The 19,257-nt window shown below is 69.7% G+C and overlaps 1 protein-coding gene across 2 annotated transcripts in view; it reads right to left on the minus strand.

Annotated features, from left to right (window-relative positions):
- Positions 1-174: 174 nt before the first annotated feature.
- Positions 175-19,257, minus strand: part of SLC12A5 (solute carrier family 12 member 5) — a 19,988-nt gene continuing 905 nt past the window's right edge. Inside the window, exons 3-25 of one of the 2 annotated variants that reach the window (XM_044421295.1) lie at positions 19,092-19,238; positions 18,709-18,763; positions 17,658-17,788; positions 14,756-14,997; positions 12,078-12,289; positions 10,789-10,956; positions 10,102-10,200; positions 9,780-9,837; positions 9,249-9,423; positions 7,502-7,620; positions 7,116-7,214; positions 6,865-6,984; positions 6,405-6,509; positions 5,458-5,626; positions 5,169-5,364; positions 4,740-4,909; positions 4,402-4,533; positions 2,717-2,824; positions 2,190-2,312; positions 1,051-1,244; positions 772-786; positions 472-605; positions 175-266 (exon numbers count right to left, since the gene is read on the minus strand). In XM_044421295.1, the coding sequence (XP_044277230.1) occupies positions 175-266; positions 472-605; positions 772-786; positions 1,051-1,244; positions 2,190-2,312; positions 2,717-2,824; positions 4,402-4,533; positions 4,740-4,909; positions 5,169-5,364; positions 5,458-5,626; positions 6,405-6,509; positions 6,865-6,984; positions 7,116-7,214; positions 7,502-7,620; positions 9,249-9,423; positions 9,780-9,837; positions 10,102-10,200; positions 10,789-10,956; positions 12,078-12,289; positions 14,756-14,997; positions 17,658-17,788; positions 18,709-18,763; positions 19,092-19,238 (3,063 nt within the window). The remainder of the gene's footprint in view (positions 267-471; positions 606-771; positions 787-1,050; positions 1,245-2,189; positions 2,313-2,716; positions 2,825-4,401; positions 4,534-4,739; positions 4,910-5,168; positions 5,365-5,457; positions 5,627-6,404; positions 6,510-6,864; positions 6,985-7,115; positions 7,215-7,501; positions 7,621-9,248; positions 9,424-9,779; positions 9,838-10,101; positions 10,201-10,788; positions 10,957-12,077; positions 12,290-14,755; positions 14,998-17,657; positions 17,789-18,708; positions 18,764-19,091; positions 19,239-19,257) is intronic. The other variant, XM_044421296.1, reaches the window with a different exon arrangement.

A 19,257-nucleotide genomic window follows, 5' to 3' on the forward strand; every position in this document is an offset into this window, starting at 1 on the left:
GCTGGCGCCCTCCCCCCCGGGGAGCCGGCGGCGGGGCGGGGGGCGCGATGCGGGGGCCGCCGCGCCCCGGCGTCCGTCGAGCGGCGGGGCGCGTCCTCCTGCCTCGCTGGGGGGCGGGGGCGGGGGCGGCGGGGCTCTCGGGGCGCAAACCTTCGGCGCGGCCGCGGCCACTGCTCAGGAGTAGATGGTGATGACCTCCCGGCCGCCGCCGCGCACCAGCAGCACCCGGTCCAGGTGCTCCGTCAGCACCTCCAGGAACTCCATGTCTGCGGCGCGAGTCAAGGGCTGGCTGACGGGCGCCTCCGACCCAGCCCGCCCCGCTCGCCCGGGAAGCCCCCCCCCCCCCGAGCCCGAGCCCGAGCCCGAGCCGCTTCCCGGCCGCGCGCCCCTCGCCCCCGCATCGGCCGGGGCGCGCACGGGTTCGGGGCCCGCGGGCGCCCGCCGCGCCCGAGCCGAGCCGCGCAAGGATACAGTTCTCGTCGCCCTTGCGGTTCCGCGGAGGGCCCGGCATGTTGAGCAGCACCAGCTTGGCCTCCTGCGACTTCTTCACGATCGCCTCGTTGAGCCGGATGGCCGTGTGCATCCTCCGCACGTTGGACTGGTTCCTGCCGAGCGAGCGAGCGAGCGAGCCCCGGCTGAGCGGCAGCGCCCGAGCCCCGCGCCCCAGCAGCCTCGCCCCGCCCCGCCCCGCCCCGCCCGCCCCGCCGGCCGCAGGACGCTCAGGGGCGGCGGGCACCCGTCACCCCGCCTCTCCCCGGCGCCAGGACTTACAGGGTCTCCCACTCCCTGGCAGCGGCAGCAGAGGAGGAAGAGAGCGGGTCACTCACGTGGGATGCGCGGCCCCTTCCCGGCTCCCGCACGGAAAGCCCAGGCCCCCCGGACACGCCTCCCTCCAGGCCCGGAGCGCCCCCCCCCCGCGCTCCAGCCTCCCCACACAGGCCGGTCCAGGGCCACACCGGGCACAGCGGTGGTGCTCGTGGCCCAGGCCGCCACGCCACGCCACGCCATGCCACGCCACGCAGCGCTCTCCCCGGGCGAGGCCGGACTCACGGCTTCATGCTGAAGAAGTCCTTGATGCTCTCGGGGCTGACGGGGCTCTTGGCCTTGTTCTTCTCGGCCACCTTCTCCTTGGTCCAGGTGAGGTGCACCTTCTCGGGGGCCGCCTCTGCCTCCGCCTCGTCCTCCCCCGGCGACTGCGAGCTGCTCGAGAAGGTGGTGGCGTTTTTGTCATGGATCAGCTGCACCTGCAACAGAGAGGAAGTTGTGGCTGGCCCACCGCACTGCCCCCCCCCGGCCCCTGCGGCCTCCCCCCGCATGGCAGCCCCAGCCCCTTCCGGCTCCCCACCGCCCCCGCCCCCGGGTCCGCCTCCTTCCCTTCTGCTGGGGCTCAGGGGTCGCTGGCGCAGCGCTGCCGCCTCATGCACCTGACCGACTGGGAGCCCCTCCTGGGCTGAAAGGGTGGCTGAATCCATCGATTTTAAAAGGGTGGTTTCGATGGAAGTGCTCATGGAAACTGCCTGATGGCACATGGGACTCCTCGGGAGGAGCGCTTGCTTTCCCTCATGCTTGCTTGCCTGCGTGTGCGCAAGCGCGCACGCTCTCTCACACACACACACAGCCCCCAGACAGGATGCCCGGCTGCGATGAGGCCGCCCTGCCCTGCGCTGCCCTCGAGCAGGAGACATGTGGGCCTGGCTCAGAGGGGCATCGCGGAGCTGCCAGGAGGGCCACAGCAGGCGAGACCATGCAGGAGGGGGAGGGGGAGAAGGAGGGGGAGGGGGAGGGGGAGCAGCAGCCCAGCGGCCTGCTCTCCCCAGACACGGCCCCTGCAGCTCCCTTCCTGCCACTCCCCCAGGCCACTCCTCGTGGCCCCAGCCACACAAGCTGCCACGGGCCTTGCCCAGGATTGTGAGCATTGGGAAGGGCAGTGTGGCAACCCCAGCGGAGCGGGTCCCTTGGCCTCGGGCAGTGCGGGCCGTGCGCTGAGCAAGCCCAGGCAGCCCACTCGAGCGGCAGCCCGGTCTGAAGTCACGGCAGAGAGGTGGGGCGCTGTGACACGGCCCCCCAGCCACCCCGCCAGGAGCAAGGCCATGGCTGGTTGCCCCACCCGTCCTCTGGCAGCAAGGGGCTCTGCACTGCGGGGCCCACACCCTCTCGCGAGCCAGCCCCACCCGCGGCCGTGACCTCACCTCCTCCTCTGGCCGCTCCTCGGTGTTGCCCACCTGCTCGTCCGGCACGCCGAGGCGCAGGCGCGTGTTGGCCGGGTTTTTACGCCGGATGGAGCCACGCGACTCGTCGGTGATGCTCTGGATCTGGGGCGAGAGAGGGCGACCGGTGGCAGCCTCCCAAACCACCCCTGGCCCGGGCAGCCCACGGCGATGGGCTCTGCTGGCCACCGGCCCGCCCCGGGCTCAGGCAGGGCATGGGCACGCGCAAGGCCCACCTTGCCCTCTCCAGAGCGCACCCCGCACGGTGCCCCCACTGGAAAGGAGCGGGGGGCAGCACAGCCCCTCTCGGGCAAGGAGCTGCAGGCTCACAGGCGGGCAGCCTCCCTCGGCGCGCCAGGGAGGTGGGAATCGGGCCGAGCCCTCCGACTGCAGGACATGAAGCAGCCCACCCGCACGGACTGCCTGGGGCGGACTGTCCCCCTGGGCCCCCGCCCCTTTTCCGCCTGCGAGGGGCGTGTTGGGGCGAGCCCAGGGCTGGGCAGCCTCACCTCGCGCTCCCGCTCCGTCTTGGTGAGGTGCATCTGCTTGAGGATCTGCGACCGCTGCTCCATCACCAGCGTCTTCTCGTAGGTGTAGGCGGAAATGTCGCTCTCGTGCTGCAGCCGGGCATGGGGGGGGCAGTCAGGTGGCGGGTGGTGGGGCTGGGGGGCCTCCGTCTTCAGGCAGAGCAGTTCCCTCCTCGTCCCATTCCCTGAGTGGGGCCCTGCTCTTTTCTGACCTCACCCTAGTTAACGCTTCCCTGTCTTTTGTGCCATCACTTATTGTTGGATAGCGGGAAGAGCCTGAATGAGTGCCTGGGGGCGAAGGAAAGGGGGCCGGGGGCGCGATGCGCAGGCCGAGGAGCTCCTGCTGGACCAGGTCTAAGGCTGCCCCAGGAGGGGGGCAGGGGCTGCCCGCCCGCCCCGCAGCCGCTGGCGTGCGCAGGCTGGTGCCCGGGCAGCCCCGAAGGCCACCGCCGCCTCCGGGCATGCGTCCAGCCGCCTCGCAGAGCCACCCACGCCGGGGACCAGCACCGCTCCCCGTGGCAGGGACACTCCTTGTGTGAGAAGAAGTCCCTCAACCCCAAATCCCCACCAGCAATGTTTATGGGATGCCCCGTTGGGTTTTAGTGTGATTAGAGGGGTAGACGAGTCCTCCTCGCCACCTGCTCCACTTCGTGCGTCGTTCCACACACCTCCGTCGCATCTCCCCTCATTTGCTTTTTTAAGAACAGCTGCTCTTCCCGTCGCTGTAGCAGCCCTTCCTTCTCTGCACTTTCTCCAACTCAATGAGGTCCTCTCACGTGCAGTGACCAGAACCGAACGCTCCAAGAGCCTTCCTTGCTTGGGCACGGTCAGCTCAGACCCCGCCAGCCTTTCTTTTAGGCTGGGATGCTTCGCCAGAGCGCGCCTGCCTCTGCGCTCGCGTGCACGCCACGCCTTTGCCTCCTGGACGCCCCCACAGCCCCCTTTGCCTTAACCGCTGAAACGTGTGGTGTCAGCCGCAAACGGGGCCACCCCACGACCTTCTAGGTGCCCATCACCTGTGCACAGGCTGAAGAGCACTGGTCCCAGTAGGAACCCTGCGGGGCCCCACTGGTTGCAGCCCCCCACTGGAAGACAGCACATTTATTCCTACCCTGCCTTTGTGTCCTCAACCAGCTACTGATCCAGAAGACTGCCCCCCCCCTGCCCCCGTGGCTGCCAATTTTGTTCAGCTGCCTTTGGCGAGGCCTCTCTCAGAAGCCTTTTGGAAGGCCAAGTAAACGAGGTCGCCTGGACCGCCCCATCCATGTGCTAATTATCACGCTTCGAGCACTCCAGCGGGTTCCCAAGGCAGGCCTTCCTCTTGCAGAAACCACGCTGGCCCTTTTCAGCAGGGCTTGTTCCTCCGCCTGCTCACGGTGACTCTATCCTTAATCACGCTTTTGAGCCATGTCCAACGAACGGGATGCCCCCGGATCCCTTCTGAAAGTTTGCGTGTTATGTTGGCCGTTCCCCATTTCTCTGGTACAAAGGGGGGCCACGGGGACGAGGGCAGTGCTTCGCCTGTTTTGGCAAGGGGGAGGACGGTGCCGTGAGCAGCTGTTCCCTTTGCCGCAGAGGAGCTGCGTCAGCCTGGCACCCAGCGTGACCCCCCGCCCTCTTCCTCTCAGCACAAGCTCCCCCTCCCCTCCCCTCCCCTCCCCTCTCACCATTTCCACCACCTCCACCTCCGCCGTGATGCGCAAGTGGTACAGGAAGGTGGTCAGGTCCTTCTTCATCTGGATGCTGTTGTCGTCCATCTGGGCCACGGTGAAGATCCTCATCTTGCACTTGCGCCAGACCTGCGTGGGGGCGAGGGGGGCGGCTGCCAGGCGGGGGCTCGGGGAAGCGGCCCGGGAAGCGCCTGGCCGGCACGCCCCGCAGAGCCCAGAGCAGAGGGCGCCTGCACGGTGGGCTGCTTCCAGGAGGCCCCACTGAGAGCCCCCCGCTGTGCCTTCCCTGCTGCCCCCTCGCCCCCGCCCCACCCCGCGTGCGGCTCCCCGGGCACCTTGTGCTGGCGCAGCAGGAAGGGCAGCAGCATCAGCATCCCCCCATCGTGCACGATCCACCAGACATCGATGTGGCCCTCTGAGAAGCGCTCCGTGTTGGCCGGGAACATGGCCAGGTTCTTGGCCACCAGCAGCGCCACATGCCCAGCTGTGGTCTCTCGCACCAGCTCTTTGGGGCACACGTGCGAGAAGCGCGTCAGGAGGGGCCCCTCCTCGCCGCAAGGGGGTCCGGGGCAGCCCGGCGGGCTCCCTTGGGCTGCCCTGCCCTGCCCTGCCCTGCCCAGCCAGGCGTGCGGGTTTGGCTGCAGCCGGCAGGCCTGGCGCCAGTCCCGCCCAAGCCTGGCCGGGAGCATTCGGGACTGGCGGCAGGCAACGGGGCCCGGCTCCCCAGCCAGAGACGGCGGCAGCCCCAGCCCCCCGCCTCCTACCGATGAAGTTCCTCCAGGTCTGGTGGTCCTCCTTGCTGCGCCAGTTGCGTGGCCAGCCGACCAGGACCGTGTTGTGCTGCAGCCCCCCGAGGCCACTGGACTGGATGAGGTGGGACATGCCGTCGCGCACGCTGGACGAGGTGGTCACCTGGCAGAAGCCCTTCACCTTCTCCGCCTCCATCAGCCGCCGGATGGACTGCGGGAAAGCCGGAGGGGCCCTGGTAAGCCGGCCGCCACTGCCGCCTGCAGGTAGGACGGCCGGGGGGTCCGGGGGAGCCCTGCGACTCACCTCCTCCGCCCGCTGGACCTGGGGGTGGTTGTCCAGGAAGGTGCCCTCCAGCACCGAGCCCACGATGGTCAGCCCCTTGCCCGCCTTCAGCTGGTTGGTGAGCGACAGCAGCTGCGGATGGACGACGTTCTGGTCCTGATCCACACGCACAAGCACGAGCAGCTGCGGCCTGGACAGGCGGGGGCCGGGAGTCAGGGCACTGGCCAGAGCCCCCCCCCAGGCCATTCCACCCTGTTCTGGATGACGGGCCCTGCCCCCACCCCCAGACTCTCCTTGCTGCTCTGGCCCAGCCCCTCGGGCACCCCAGGACCAGCCTCTTTCTGGTCACTGCAGCGCTGGCTGCAACACGCCCCTCCCCACCAGCAAAGCCACCAGCTGCAATTGCTTGCCCCTCGTACCCCCAGCCCCCTCCCCATGACCGCTGTCCTCTCCCCTCTGCTCCACCAAGCGCGGGGGGACCCCCTGCAGCGGCCCCATCCCCAGTGCCCCGCGGGTCCCTCTGCTCCGGCGGCCCCTCCGCCCAGACCTTTGACTCAGCGCAGGGCTGCCTGGAGAGGCCTGGAACGGGCAGGACGAGTCGGCGAGGGAGGGGGCTGCATTTGCCCCCCACCCGCCGTGCGCCACCCCCTTGCAAGAGAGCCGGTGCTCAGGGGCTGGCCATGTCTGCTGGTCACAAAATTCCCTTTTCTGGAAGCAAACTCTAACGTCTTCCCCATCACGAGGAGGAGCGCTGAGCACCCGACGGGCACAAATGCTGAGCTGCGCTGGGGGGGTGGGGACTCCAGGGGTCCCGCAATGCTCAAAGCCCCCTCCTCTGCCCCCTCCCGCCCCTGCCCTGGCCTCATCTTCTGCACCCCTGCAGGTCTCCGTCTGGTGGCATCGCCCCATCCGGCGAAAACGAGGCTGCTGAGCTCAGGGGCAGCCCGACAGCCGCCCAGGGCGCTCACCTCCAGTTCTTCGTGTGGGGCTGCCCTTCCTCCAGCCGCAGGAGCGCGTAGCGGGCCGCGCTGAGCGAGAGTCCACGGATCCCGTCACCCCACTCCTTCTCCGCCCTGGAAGTCGAGCCGAGGGAGCCCGTCCGTGCCACACCGTGGCTTTCCCCTGCCCGGGGGCCGAAGCCCCGGGCTGCAGCCCCCAACTCGCCCCCGGGAAGGGCCTGGGGCCAGCGGGGGACTCGGGGCCGAGCCAGCGGTCTCCACGGCTCACCCTGATCCGGCAGGCGGCAGCTGGGGGGTGAGCCCACCCCACCATGGGTGGCCTCAGGGGCCCCAGCCCGCTGCACCCGGGGCTGCTGGCCTGTGGCCCCGGGCCCCCCCCCCCCCCCCCCCCCGGGGCGGCGGGCCCCCGCCCCCGGGCCCCCCCCCCCCCCCGCCCTGGGTGAGGGAACCCCCTGCCCCTGCTACTCACCCTCTGTACTCGATGTACTTGTAGATGAGGCCGGCGATGAGCATGGCCACCAGCGCATAGTACCAGGAGCAGATGAACATCAGCGAGAGGCAGAGGCTCATGCCCAGGAAGGAGAGGGTCCTGCGGGCACAGGGGGGCTGAGCCCTGGCCGCCGGGCCCCCCGCAGCCCTGGGGCCCGGCCACCCCCCACCCCGCCCCGACGTCGCCCCCTCACAGACCCCCACCCGGCTGCGGTGGCACGCGGCACCCACCAGTGGTAGTAGCGGAACCGCGGGCGCCAGTTGGGCGTCCTCAGCAGCGTCTGGACCGCGCAGGCCAGGTTGACGAACATGTAGCACATCAGGAAGAACCTGTGGCGGGGAGAGGGCCGGGTGGGGCCGGGAGGCAGGGGCAGCGACCGACCGAGGGGCCCCTCGAGGGTGCTGTGGCTCCTGGACAGGTGCCGCCGGCCTCCCCCACCCGTCTTGCCCCTGCGGAGCCCCTTCCGGGCAGGCGCCACAGGGACCGCCCCGGCGCTGGGGCTGCCCTGAGCCGAGGCGGCCCGAGGGAGAGGAGCGCTCGCAGCTCTGGGTGCCCGAGACAGCCCCTCGCGGCCGCGCCCTGTGCATCCCGGGCCCATGCTCCTGGCGGGGCGTACATGGAGAGGATCGGGGCCACCTCGTCCAGGGAGGCAATGAGGATCCCGATCTCGCAGATGCAGGCGGTGAGCAGCAGGGCCCACGTGGGTTCCCCGTTCGCCTTGCCGTGGCCAAAGACCTGCGAGAGAGGAGGGTGTCAGAAGGCGGCCCCATGCGTGTGGCCTGGCCCCCCACAGGAGGAGCAGCAGCCCACGCGGGGGTTGGAAAGGCCCGCTCTGCCCCACCGCCAAAGAGAGAGCTGGGCTCCGCGGGAGGGGGTCTTCCTGGGGCTGCTCGGGGGCCCCGCCCTTCCTCTGAGCCTTGGGCAAGGCGGGCTCCGGGACATGGTCCTTCCCGCAGCTCCCCCCCCACACAGCTCCACATGCAGCCCCTCTGCCAGGCCCCCAAGGCCCCCCCCAGCGGGGACCCCGTGCGGCACACGGGCCGTCATCGCGCAGGTCCAGCGGGCCATCTGGTGCCGGACGCTGGCGAGGAGGGAAGGTCTTTGGGAAGCACCTGCGGCGGCTGGCCAGCGAGCAGCGCTCCGGAGGGCCGCTCAGGGTGCCTCCTCCCAGCCCGCCCGGCCCCGTGGCCTCCGTGGGGCAGCTCAGCGGGAGCAAGGGGCCAGTGGCGAAGCGCGGGGCAGCCAAGGCCCCGTCAGGCCGCAGCGCCTGTGCCCCTCTGTGCGCAGCTTGGCACCTCGTGAGCCCCTCCCCGGTGAGCGGGGGGAGCACTGGGCAGGCAAGCAGGTGCGTGGGGGCGCTGCAGGGCCGGGGTCCAGGAGGGCTGGTCCTGGGGGCGGGCAACGCAGCTCCCGCCCAGGACTGGGGTCCCACCGGCCCCGGGGCGCCCTCAGCTGCCTGCGAGTGCCGGTTCTGGCCAGCCTGAGTGGGCCATGAGCAGACATGGCCAGCCCCCTGCGGGAAGCACAAGGCTCGGCCCCCGGGGTAGCGGGGGGGGGGGCGACGGCTCCTGGGCTGCCCCTCTGCCTGCAAAGATGCCGCTTCTGAGGCCGCTGCGGCCGGCCAAGCAGAGAAGGGCCAGAGCCGCGTTTCCCTCCGAAGGGCAGGCGGGGCAGGGGCTCGGCATACCCCCCCATGCACGGAGCCTGCAGCCACCCGGCGTGGTGCTCGTGCCCCGAGCTTGGGGGGCGTTCAGGGCAAACTCCTCATGGGGGGGCCGCTCGCCATATCGCAGCTGCGGTGGCCCTTTTCCTCCAAGGTTGGAGGAAGCGCGGAGGACGGCCCCCGGCCCCCACACTTCCCGCTGCGGGAGCGTGCGCAGGCACAGGCGCGTGTGCGGGGGGGCCGAGGAAGCGGAGGGGTGTCTCCTCCGATTAAGCAGCGAGGCTCTGGCCTCCAGTGAGCACCGCAAAAGAGGCATCCAGGGCTGGCGGGCCGGTTTAAAATTAGCCGCCGGCCCCCGCGGGGCAGGGAGCTGTCAGTTCGCATTTGGGGAGGTGCGCCTCACGCAGGGTGCTGAGCACACCGAGCCCCGGCCGGCCGCGTGCGGGTGGCTCCGTGCTGCTCAGCCAGAGCCGCTGCCCGGGGTGGGGGCTCGGCACGGGGGGAGAAGCATGGGGCTGGGGGGCTCCCAGCAGGGCGCCCTGGCGGTGTGTGTGGAGTGGAGAGGGGCCCCCGGAGGGGCGAAGGGAGGTGCAGCCCCTGCCAGGGCCCCGGGGCCTCCTCCCCCACCGGGCCTCTGCCGCAGCCCCCTGCGGCTCCAGTCCCCAGCCAGGCGTGCCCCCCGCCCCCCCCAGCCACTCACCCGCAGGAAGGGCACGATGCCGTCCCGGGAGATCGCCTGCAGGAGGCGCGGGGCCCCCGTCAGGCTCTGCAGGCCGGCTCCGCAGGTGGAGAAGAAGGAGCCGAAGACGATCACCCAGGGGGAGGGCCAGGCCAGGGTGCCCACCACCAGGTTTCCGCTGACGGCCTCCCCAAACCTGAAAGGACAAGGGCCGGTCGGGCACCGCGGGATGGGGGCGCATTTCCCGGGCTCCCCCAGAGGGGCCAGCCTAGCCTGCTCTGCCCGACAGGCTCCCACTGCGGCTGCCCGATGGCCCGTCCCTTTCTGCCCGCCGGGCAGCCGGGGGGCTGCAGGTGGAGAGGGCAGCCGGGTCCAGATGCCCGGAGGCCTGGCAGGCGGCCGCGGGTGCCTTTCCTCCTGCCTCAGCGCTGCAGAGGGGCGCCGGGTGCCCCCACCGCCTTCTGGAGATGCACGGGCCCTGCTCCAAGGGGGGACCCTCCCTGGCCCCCCCAGCTCGGCGAGCTCCCCCCCAGCAGCCAGAGGCTTACTCACTTGTCCCGGAGGACGACGCCCTCGATGCAGGCCCCGAAGAGGATCACCGAGCTGATGTCTGGGCGAGCGTCAAGGATGGGGGAGGCATGACAGGGAAGCAGTCCGACCTGCCCCCCCACAGAGCATGGGGCAGCGGTAGGCTGGCCCTCCCTGCGCCAGGCCGGGGTATGGGGCCGGGGCTGACGCTCGCGTGGCCTGCCAGGCGCTCCAGCCACGGGGAGCGCCACGGGCCGCCTTCCGCCCAGGCTGGCCTGCCCCCCTGCGAGAACAGGTGGCCGCCCCCCCCCCAGCCGCTCACAAGACGTGCACGAGCCAAGGATACAGACTGCTGAGGTGGTGGCGATCGCGAGGATGGTGCCGGTGGGGATGGACTTCTGGGCGTCCCGCAGGTCCCCGGACCGGTTGGAGCCGGCCATGATCCCTGTGGGGGGCAGGCACAGTCGGGCTGGCGGGGCCGGGTGCGCGCAAGGCCCCAGGGGGCGCAGGCGGAAGAGCAGCCCGTGTCCTGCCCCCCCCCCCCCAAGGAGAACGCAGGGCCGTCGCCTCGGGGCCGCCGTGACAGCCGCTCATCCCGGGGTGGGATGCCCGGAGAAGGGCTCTGCCTTCAGCCCCCGTGGCAGCGGGTGCGGGCATGGCGGGCCCGGACCACGGGCAGTATGGTGGGGAGTGGGGTCTCCTTTCGAGGGGCCCCATCCTCATGCAGAAGTTTGCCGGGAGGGGCCGGGCCCACCCAAGCACGGCCACCTCCCACTCCTGCGCCAGCCCCGGCCATGGGGGGCCGAGGCATTCCTGGGACGGGGGCAGGAGGGCTTGCTGCAGCTGCCCAAGGGCTGAGGCCGGGGTCACCCCACCTCCAAGTCACGTCCCCCCAAAAAGACCACGGCAGCTGTGCTGGCTGGCGCAAAAGGCCGGGGGGCACTCGCGAGTGAGGCCGCTCTCTGCCTGAGGACCAGCCACGAGCAAGCGCCCGCCGCATCCACCTGCTCTTGGCCGAGTGCGGAGCCCCCACCTGTGACGGACGGGAAGTAGATGCCAACCAGGAGCGTGAAGTACGAAGTCATGTCGCTGAAGACGTACGGCTGGTCCATGTCCAGGACCGCCTCTGCGGGCGCCACGGAGCCCATCCCCGCCTTCTCCACAATCACCCCCTTGGTCAGGTACGAGCTCCAGAGGTTTTCTGCGCGGAGCAGACCGGCGCTCAGTGCGCTTCCGACCGGCCCCCCGCTGGACGCCTCCCCTCCCTGTGGGGCCCGCCGCTGGCCGCCCGGAGCAGCCCCCATACGTCCCCGTGCGCCGGATCGGCCATCAGGAGCAACCCGCGCAGCCCGGAGGCGCGCTCACACGGCCCGGGTGCCTCCCAGCACCTCGGGGATCCGCGGGTGCGGAGAGCCCTCTGGCCCAGGCGAGCGCCCCCATCCTCCGTCCCCCCTGAGGCTCCCCCTCTGTGGGTGTGTCAGGATCAGACCAGGGGCCTCTCTCGCCTGGCCCGCCCACAGTGGCCATCTAGATGCCCCCTGGAAGCCCTGCAGTTTGGCACGCTGGCCCTTTTTCTGAGTGAAATGGCCCCAAACAGAGCTGCGGAATCACAGCTTCCTATTGGTTGCCCTCTTCTTCCTCTTGATGAGAAACATGACATTTGCCCCCCCTTCACAGCAGCGGCTTCTATCCAGCCCCCCACCACCCCACAGTCTCTCTCTGGGTTAGCCACCTCAGCGGAAGCCCTGTGACCGTTCGCGGGGCAGTGGATGCATCTGCCCCACACGTGTCAGGGCCCACTGGCTCACCCTGGGCCGCCTGTGCCATTTTGGTGCACCCCCACCACTGGTAGAAGCCCCCGCAGAGCCCGTTGCAGTCCGTTTGCGTGCAGCGTGGCACATAACATGGTGCAGGCAGCCAAGCCGGCCACCTCCCGGCCCACGCCTGACCTCGGAGCATCGGTGAACAAGCTAAAAAGGGAGAATTCTGCCAACGTGGGTGATCCGCCTTTCCTGTCGGTTTTGCATTCCCTACCCAGAAAAGGTAGAGGGCTTTTTCTCTCCTCCAGCTCCGCAGTGAACAGCCCCTCCCAGGCCGCCCCGTCCATGCAAGCGAGCCCGAGAGGCGAGCGAGGCAGAGCTGTCCTTGGCGGAAGTCGCCCGGCCCTTTTCCTCGGGGCCCGTCCTGCTGTGTTCTCACTCGGGCCCCGATTCTGCCTCGCGCCCACTTTCGCGGAACACCCGGCAAGCCAGCTGGCCACCCACAAGTTGCCCCCTGGCGCGGGAGTCGGGCTCCCCCTTGGGGCCGACCGGGTGCGCGTACCTCGGATGAGGCCGGAGGCGGCCCCGGGGATGCCCTCGATCTCCGTGACGTTGTTCAGCGTGAAGTACTCGTCGCAGGTGGCGTTGAGAAACCGCGAGGAGCAGAACAGCTCCCACAGCTGGGAGCCCACCGTCTCGTTGCCCACCTGGATGATCTTGGTGCACACGTCGAAGCCGTGGCGCGACAGGGTCCGGTTCCCCAGCAGGCAGATCCTAGTGGGAACGGGAGGGAAGCGCGGAGGAGCCCTTCAGTGGGGCAGCCCCCCGCCCACTCGCTCCTGCGCCCCAGAGGCACCTGGGGCCGGGCGTGCGCCCGCTGCGTGCTTGCCGGCCACGCAAGGCCCCCGGGGCCAGAGGTGCTCGCTGCCCTGGCCAGGCACGGGGCCCCTCAGCCCCTGCCCCGTCACCACAGGAGCCCAGCAGAGCAAGGTGCTGGCCTTCTGCACGGCCGGCTCGGTCAAAGCCCGCAGAGCAGCCCGGCCCGCAAGGTGGGACCTCGGCCTTCAGGAAGGCCGTTTCTGGAGAGGAGCCCTGGCCGGCCGGCGGTGCGGGAGGGGAGGAGAGGACCAAGGGGAGGCTGAGCTGAGCTAGGAGGGTGCAGGGGAACAGCGGGATCCATTCCTGCGAGGAGACGGCGGCAGGTGGCGGCTGCACGGGGGGCCCTCGGAGGAGGGGCTGCCTCAGCGGGGCAACACGGGAGCAGGGCTGAGGCCAAGGGGGCCGCGGGGGGCGCGCCCCGGCACGAGCTGTGGCGGGAGTGCCGGGTCGCAAAATGCGGGGCGCAGGGCTGCTGCCGCCTGCGAGGGGAAGCGGCTGGAGGGGCCTCAGGCAGGGGCCAACCCGCCAGGCCTGCCTTGCTTCCCCTCCTGCCCGGGGGCTGTGCTCCGCCGGGGCAAGAGGAGGGGCAGGCCCCCGAGGGGAACGGGCACTGCCTGGGAGGAGTCCTGGATCCCCTCAGGCTGGAAGGATTTGGCCCCCGGCTTGGCTCCTGGCCCCCTCACGAGCCGTTTCAGGGCCGCTGTCCCCCCCCTCCCCCCGCACTCTTGCCTGTGGAAAGGGAGCGAAGAGGTACCCTTGCAGTTTAGCCTTTTAAAATACGAAGTTGTCAAGGCTTCCGGCGTTCACTCTTATGTTCTTTATAAAATTGTGTTACCCTGTTTGCAGCCTTGGGGGCTGTTTAATGTGCAAGCATGGGCACATGCGTGTGACGTGGCTGGTCTGTGCGCATCAAGCAGATGTGGAGCGGTGGGTGGTGGTCGCGCTGTGCCCCACCGCCCACCCGCCCGCCCGCCCGCCCGCTCGCTCGCCCTCCATCTGCTCTCTGCGGTAGATCAGAGGACTGCCGTGGACACGGAGCATCTTGGCTTTAGCAAAGCACCTGACAAGTTTCCGCGGCGTCCTTCTTGCCAAGGTGGCCGCCTGCGGGTTGACCCACGCTCCGGCGAGGCGCGTCCCCGGCCGACGAGCAGCCCGGCCCAGCGAGCACGAGGGACTGGCTCGGGCCTCCTGCACACGCTCCCACGCGGAGCCGCAGGCCCCCGGCTGGCGGCCGCAGAAGCGCCCTGGGCGAGGGGGTGGCGGGTCCGAGTGCCAGGGCGGCAGAGCACGGGGGCAGGAGGGAAAGGCAGCCCCACGGTGGTGGCCGGGAGCGGGACCCGGAGCAGCTGGGCCCGGACGACTCCAGCAAGACGGGAGCGAGCTGAGGTGGCGGAAAGCCACGGATGCCGGCGGGGCAGATCCCCCTTCGCCTGGCTTGGCAGGGGGGCACTGGAAGGGACCGCCAAAGCCCAGGGCTCCTCTGCAGGAGGGGCTTCACTGCCGCTTTTCCAGGCTTTTCTTCCACGTTCATTGCTGTTGCTGCTGTTGTGTCATCAAGCTGCCTCCGATTTATGGGGCCCCTCCAAGATGCCTCTCCTTGACAGCCCCGCTCAGCCCTTTAAGTACAAGGCCACGGCTTCCTGGATGGAGGCCGCTTGGTCGTCCTCCTTGCCTTCTGGCTCCAACTTTTCCTGGCAGGACGAAGGTCTTCTCCGGGAAGCCTTGCCTCCTCTTGCGGTGTCCGTGTCCATTGCAGGAGGAAAAGCGCTTTCTTTGCACAACCGTTCCTCCAGAGGTTTGCATCCCTGCCCTTCTGTGCAGTCAAACCTCGACGTTCACAGGTTTAACGTGTGCAGCCATCAATAAGTAACTGGGATTTTTAATTGTGTTTTGCAGCCTACTCCTCCACAGAGGCCCCGTGGGGAGCGCTCGCTTTCCCAGCTGCCTTGGCAGCCGGACTGGAATGCTGCCCCCCAGGCTTGGGACCAGGTGACGTGACGCAGGCGGAGCCCCCCCAGAATGGGATGTGCTCCAAGGCATCAGATCGTGTTTTAAGCGAACGGTTCTTCAAATTGCAGAAGGGAATTGGGATGCAGCTACCAGTGACATGCGGTCGGCAGCATCAAGAGTCAAGGTTTGCGGGAGGGAGAGTCTCCTGGGGCCACGAGGGGCCAGCTGCAAGCATGGCGGGGCCAGGGCCGGACAGCCCCAGCGGGCCCCTGGCGCTGCCGTTCACCTGCCTTCCGGGGGCCGCCGGCCAGGGCATCCGGCCACTGTCTCATCCTCTGCTGCGGCCAGCGCCAGATCGCACGGCTCTGGGACCGGCCCCCCCAGCCCCCCCGAGGCCCCCCAGGCACTCACGGGAAGGACGGGGGCTCGATGGCAGACTTGATGACGCCGGCGTAGATGGCCAGGATGGAGAGGATGACGCAGCCCAAGAAGACCAGGGCGAACTTGTTGACGTACTTGACGCCCACGAAGACCACGGTGGCCATGCAGGTGAGGACGCACGTCCCGTAGACCCGCATGTTGTTCAGCATGGCGGCCGCCTCGCCGCTGGCGTCCTCCGCCTTGAAGATGGCCATGGGCGGGAAGATGTATGCCTGGGGGAGAAGGACCGGCGTCGGTGGTGGGCCAGGCCAGCCCTGCAGCCCCCCCCCCCCCCTGGACGGACCCAGAGCCCACCCAGAGGTCCCACCGTGGCCAACCAGCGGCCCACAAGCAGACTGGGGCACGACAGCCCCCCCCCACACCCAATTTCTCAGCACCTGGAATGCACGGGCCGCCGGCCTCTCCTCGGAAGGGGGCCAGCGGCCAGCCGGAGCCACTGACGGCCTTCCCCAGTGCGGCATCCCCTTCCCTGCACGGCCATGCCCAGCCGTGGGAGCGCGTGGGGAGGTCCTTCCTCCTCCTCCTCCTCCTCCTGCTGAACCTGCCGCTGCGCAGAATGGCTCCCTTTCACCGGGAGCGGGAAGAGCCTGCTCAGCCGCAGAGCCCCCCGCACGCCACGCGGACCGTGTCCCCACGGCCCGGCTCAGGAGAGAGGCGGCAGTGCGAGGCCCCAGCACGTCCTCAGACCTGCTTGGCTGGTTGTTACCGGATCTGCTCGAAGGCCCCCATACGACAAACAGACCGACATCAGCGTTGCGTATGGTAATAAATCGAGGGCAGCCCTACGGGGGGCGGGGGGGGGTCTCCTGCACCCGGCGGGCCGCTGTGGCTTGAACGCGAGCTGCGCACGAGCCCTTCCTCTTGCTGCGGAGCGCCTCGCCACCGAGCACGGCAGCAAGTGGCTGTCTGTCGATCTAGTTGCCCCCCACGGACTGTGTGTGGGTCCAGGACCCCTTTCCTGAGCTCCAGCGTGGGGCCAGGCCCGGAAGGCGCCTGGGGAGGCTTTGCCTGTCCCGGGGTCCATCGGGGCCAGGCCCCAGCCCGTTGGAGCTTTGCTCGGCCCGTGGGAAGAGGGTCGGGTGGGGGGAAGGAAAATGGCCGAGGAAGCACCTAAAAGGTTGTTGCAGCAAAAGGCAACGAGATCGTCCCAGCTCCTCTCGAGGGTCCCAGTAAAAGCCTCCAGCTTGGAGCAGGCCCAGAAATCCCTCTCGATGGAGGAGGAGTCGGATCGTGCTGGACCACTCAGTGACATCTCTGAGACTGCGAGGACAAGGAACATCCACGCAGGGAAGGCCGTGGCTCGCGAGCCTCGTCACGGAGGGCGCTTCCGGACGGGGGGCTCCAAGGCCGCCGACCAAGAGCCCTCGTGCCGAGTTCTTCCCCCACTTGATGGTGGGAGAAAACAGGGCAAGGGAGAAAAAGCAGGGGGAGCACTGGGGGGGGGGTTATGGGTCAAAGAGGGGGCCACCTGGACCCCTCACGACACCGGTAAATGCCTTGTCTGGAAGTACCCTAAAATTCACAAGCCTGTCATAATCTTGCTTTGTGTACAGAAAAAATAAAGAATACGGTCTGGCTTCAGCCCCCATCAGTCGCCCTGATGCTCCAGGCATGAAGCAGCAGATTGGAAGCGGGGGGCGAACTTTCTTAGGGGAGCAAAAAGCAGGTCTGTCTGCAGGAAGGCTCCCCCGTGGTCCTCCGGGTACAGGGCAGAGTCCCTTTCTCTCAGGCTGGGGGCTTTTGGCGCCCGCCCTGCCCGCCCTGCCCCCCTCGCGCCCTCGCGGGATGCCTGGGAGAACTCGGGAGGCGGCCGTTCCTCAGGACCCCCCCGCCGTCCCCTCGGTCCTCAGCCTGCCCAGGAGCTTGCGTCCCAGCGTGGCGATTCGGCCCCTGGGCTGGGAGAGTCACCCAGACCCACCCGGCGGGCCACGCACCCACGGGAGAGGTGGCGGGGCATCGGGCGCCCCGTTTACAACGTGCGGCAGAGACCAAGGCTCGCCTGCCGCCCCGCATGGGGGCAAGCGCAGCCCGCTGGGGGGGCAGCCGGCATTTGGGGCAGGGCCCCCGGGACTGACCGTGGGGCTTGCAAAGGGGGGCGTTCAGATAGCCTGCGAGGCAGCGTCGCGCGGAGCCTCCCGAGAGCGGGACGTGCGGGGGTCCCCATGAGCAGACCGCTGCCTTGCTGGCTCTGCCTGCGCCAGCCACTGGGAATCCTTACTTGGGGGGGGGGGGGGCAGTGAAGACCCTGGAAAGGGGATGTGTGGGATGGGAACATGCCCACGCGGAAGGGGGGGCTGCTGAGAGTGAAGGGACCCCTCCCCCCACAGGCTCCAGTCTCTAAAAATGGACTTTTACAACAAGGAAAGCCCTCTAGGAATGGCCAATTCCGCCTCCTCGTTGTCCTCCGGCTCCCCTCGCTTTCCCCACATGAAAAGCATGGCATAGCCGAAATATTCTGGGCCAAATTTGCCCCCGATCCTCGGGACGAGCAGCTTGGGATCGTCTGCACGCGCCTTGCCGCTTTTCCTACACACTCTGGGCTGCAGCAAGAGCCAAATTCCTACTCCGCAAAAGCCACGCTTTGCCGGCCACACAAACCGGCAGCACCCGCTCGTTTCGGGCCTGGGAACAGATGGCCGGAAGCCCCGCAAGGCCCCCGGAGGGCGCTCAGTGGGGGGCGAGCGCCGTGGCAGTGCTTGGGGCTGCGCTGCGCTGCCTGCGGGCGGGCGGGGGGGGGGCCGCGGCCAGGGGCTTTGCTCTCCTTCCGGGGTCGGGGTGCGGCACTGGCAGAGGCGGCGGCTGAGCGCCAGATTGCGGGGTGGCCGCCCACCGCCCGCCCTCCCGGCTCTGGCCCGCCCTGCCCGGCACTCACCAGCAGGATCTCGATGGTGCCCAGGATGTACATGGCGCCGGCAAAGGTGGTGCCCAGGTAGAAGCAGAGCCCCACTGCGCCTCCGAACTCGGGGCCCAGGGAGCGCGAGATCATGTAGTAGGAGCCGCCAGCTGCGGGGGGGAGCACGGGGGGGTGAGTGTGCACACGCACGGGCACGGGCACAAGCAGGAGCCCTTCCCACGTGGGCAGGGCCATGTGCCGCCACCCAGGAGTCCCCCTGCTGCCCAGACCGTGGCTGCCCCCCCGTGTGACCCCAGGACTTGGCCGAGGCCCCCGCCCCCGTTAGGGACCCGCTGCCAGGGGCCCCACGCCAGCAAGGGCTCCTGCTGAGCGAGCACGTGCCACGTCTTTGCTATGCTATCCTCACAACAGCCCTGTGAGGTGGGCCAAGCGGAGGGCCCGGCGGACTGGCCCAAAGCCACCCCACACGCTTCATGGCCACATGGGACTGGAACCCGGATCTCCGGAGTCCCGGTCTGGTGCGTGAACCACCCGGCCAGCCAGGGGGGCCAGAGACCCCTCGGGGAGGGAGCTGAGCCCGCTGTGGCAGCCCCACTCCCTTCATGCCCCCCGCGGGCTGCGCCGCCTCTCTGCCCCCAACCGGGGGGGCCACTCTGGTCCTCTGCACGGGCTTTTGAAACTAGGCTGCCGGCCCACTTCCCCGGCCTCCTGTTGCCCCCCCCCCCCGCGGTGAGACGTGACACGGAGGGGGCAGTGGGGGCAGGCGAGGTGCCACGAGAGCAGGCTGCCTGGGCAACGCAGCCAGGGGGGAGGTGGCAGGGCGGGCTGGGGCTTCGCGGGGCACTCTGCTGGCCCCTGTGGGGCAGGGCTCGGGCTGCCCCCACGGCTGCCCCTGGGCACAGCCTGCTCCTCCAGTGAGACCCTGGGCTGCGCCTGGGCCCCCTTTGGGACGCAGGGAATGTCCGGGGAGGGCCGTGGGGCAGGGGGTCTTCCAGCCCACCCGAGGAGCGCGATCAGTGCCCCCAGGCCCCCGCGACCCCCGACGGCCATCGCCCAGCGCAACACGCACCTGGCACCACTCCGTTGGTCGCGATGGCGCTCATGGAGATGGCCGTCAGCATCGTCTGTGGGCAGGCAAGCAGAGTGCTGTGGGGGCAGCAGGGGGGGTGGCGAGCCCGGGGGACAGGGCAAGGGGCAGCGCTGGGGGGTGCGGAGGGGACTGCCGGGTGGGGTGGGGTGGGGTGGGGTGGGGAGGGCCCACCCTGCAAGGAGGCGCTGCCCCGGCTCAGGGACGGCACTGGGTGCGGCCGGCACACGGACAGGAGGCGCAGGACTCCAGGGCAGCCCCCGCCGCGCCAGAGGGCAGGCTGGGCCGTGGGGCGCCCCACCGCCCTGTGAGTGCCTCGGCCGGGCCTGGGTGCGTGCCCCCCACTGCCCCCCAGCCCCACTCACACACGAGCAGCAAAGCAGCACCATGCAGAACGCCTCCATGATGCCGGCGATGCCCACCACCCAGGTGAGCCGGAGGAAGAGTATCACGCCGAAGATGTTCTGCAGGCAGGGCAGGTAGACGCCCATGAAGGTGCCCATGCGGGGAGCCTGCGGGGGGGGGGGGGGG

The sequence above is a fragment of the Varanus komodoensis genome, unplaced genomic scaffold (genome assembly GCF_004798865.1).
Source record: "Varanus komodoensis strain SLA01 unplaced genomic scaffold, ASM479886v1 scaffold117, whole genome shotgun sequence".
NCBI classification, from domain to species: domain Eukaryota; kingdom Metazoa; phylum Chordata; class Lepidosauria; order Squamata; family Varanidae; genus Varanus; species Varanus komodoensis.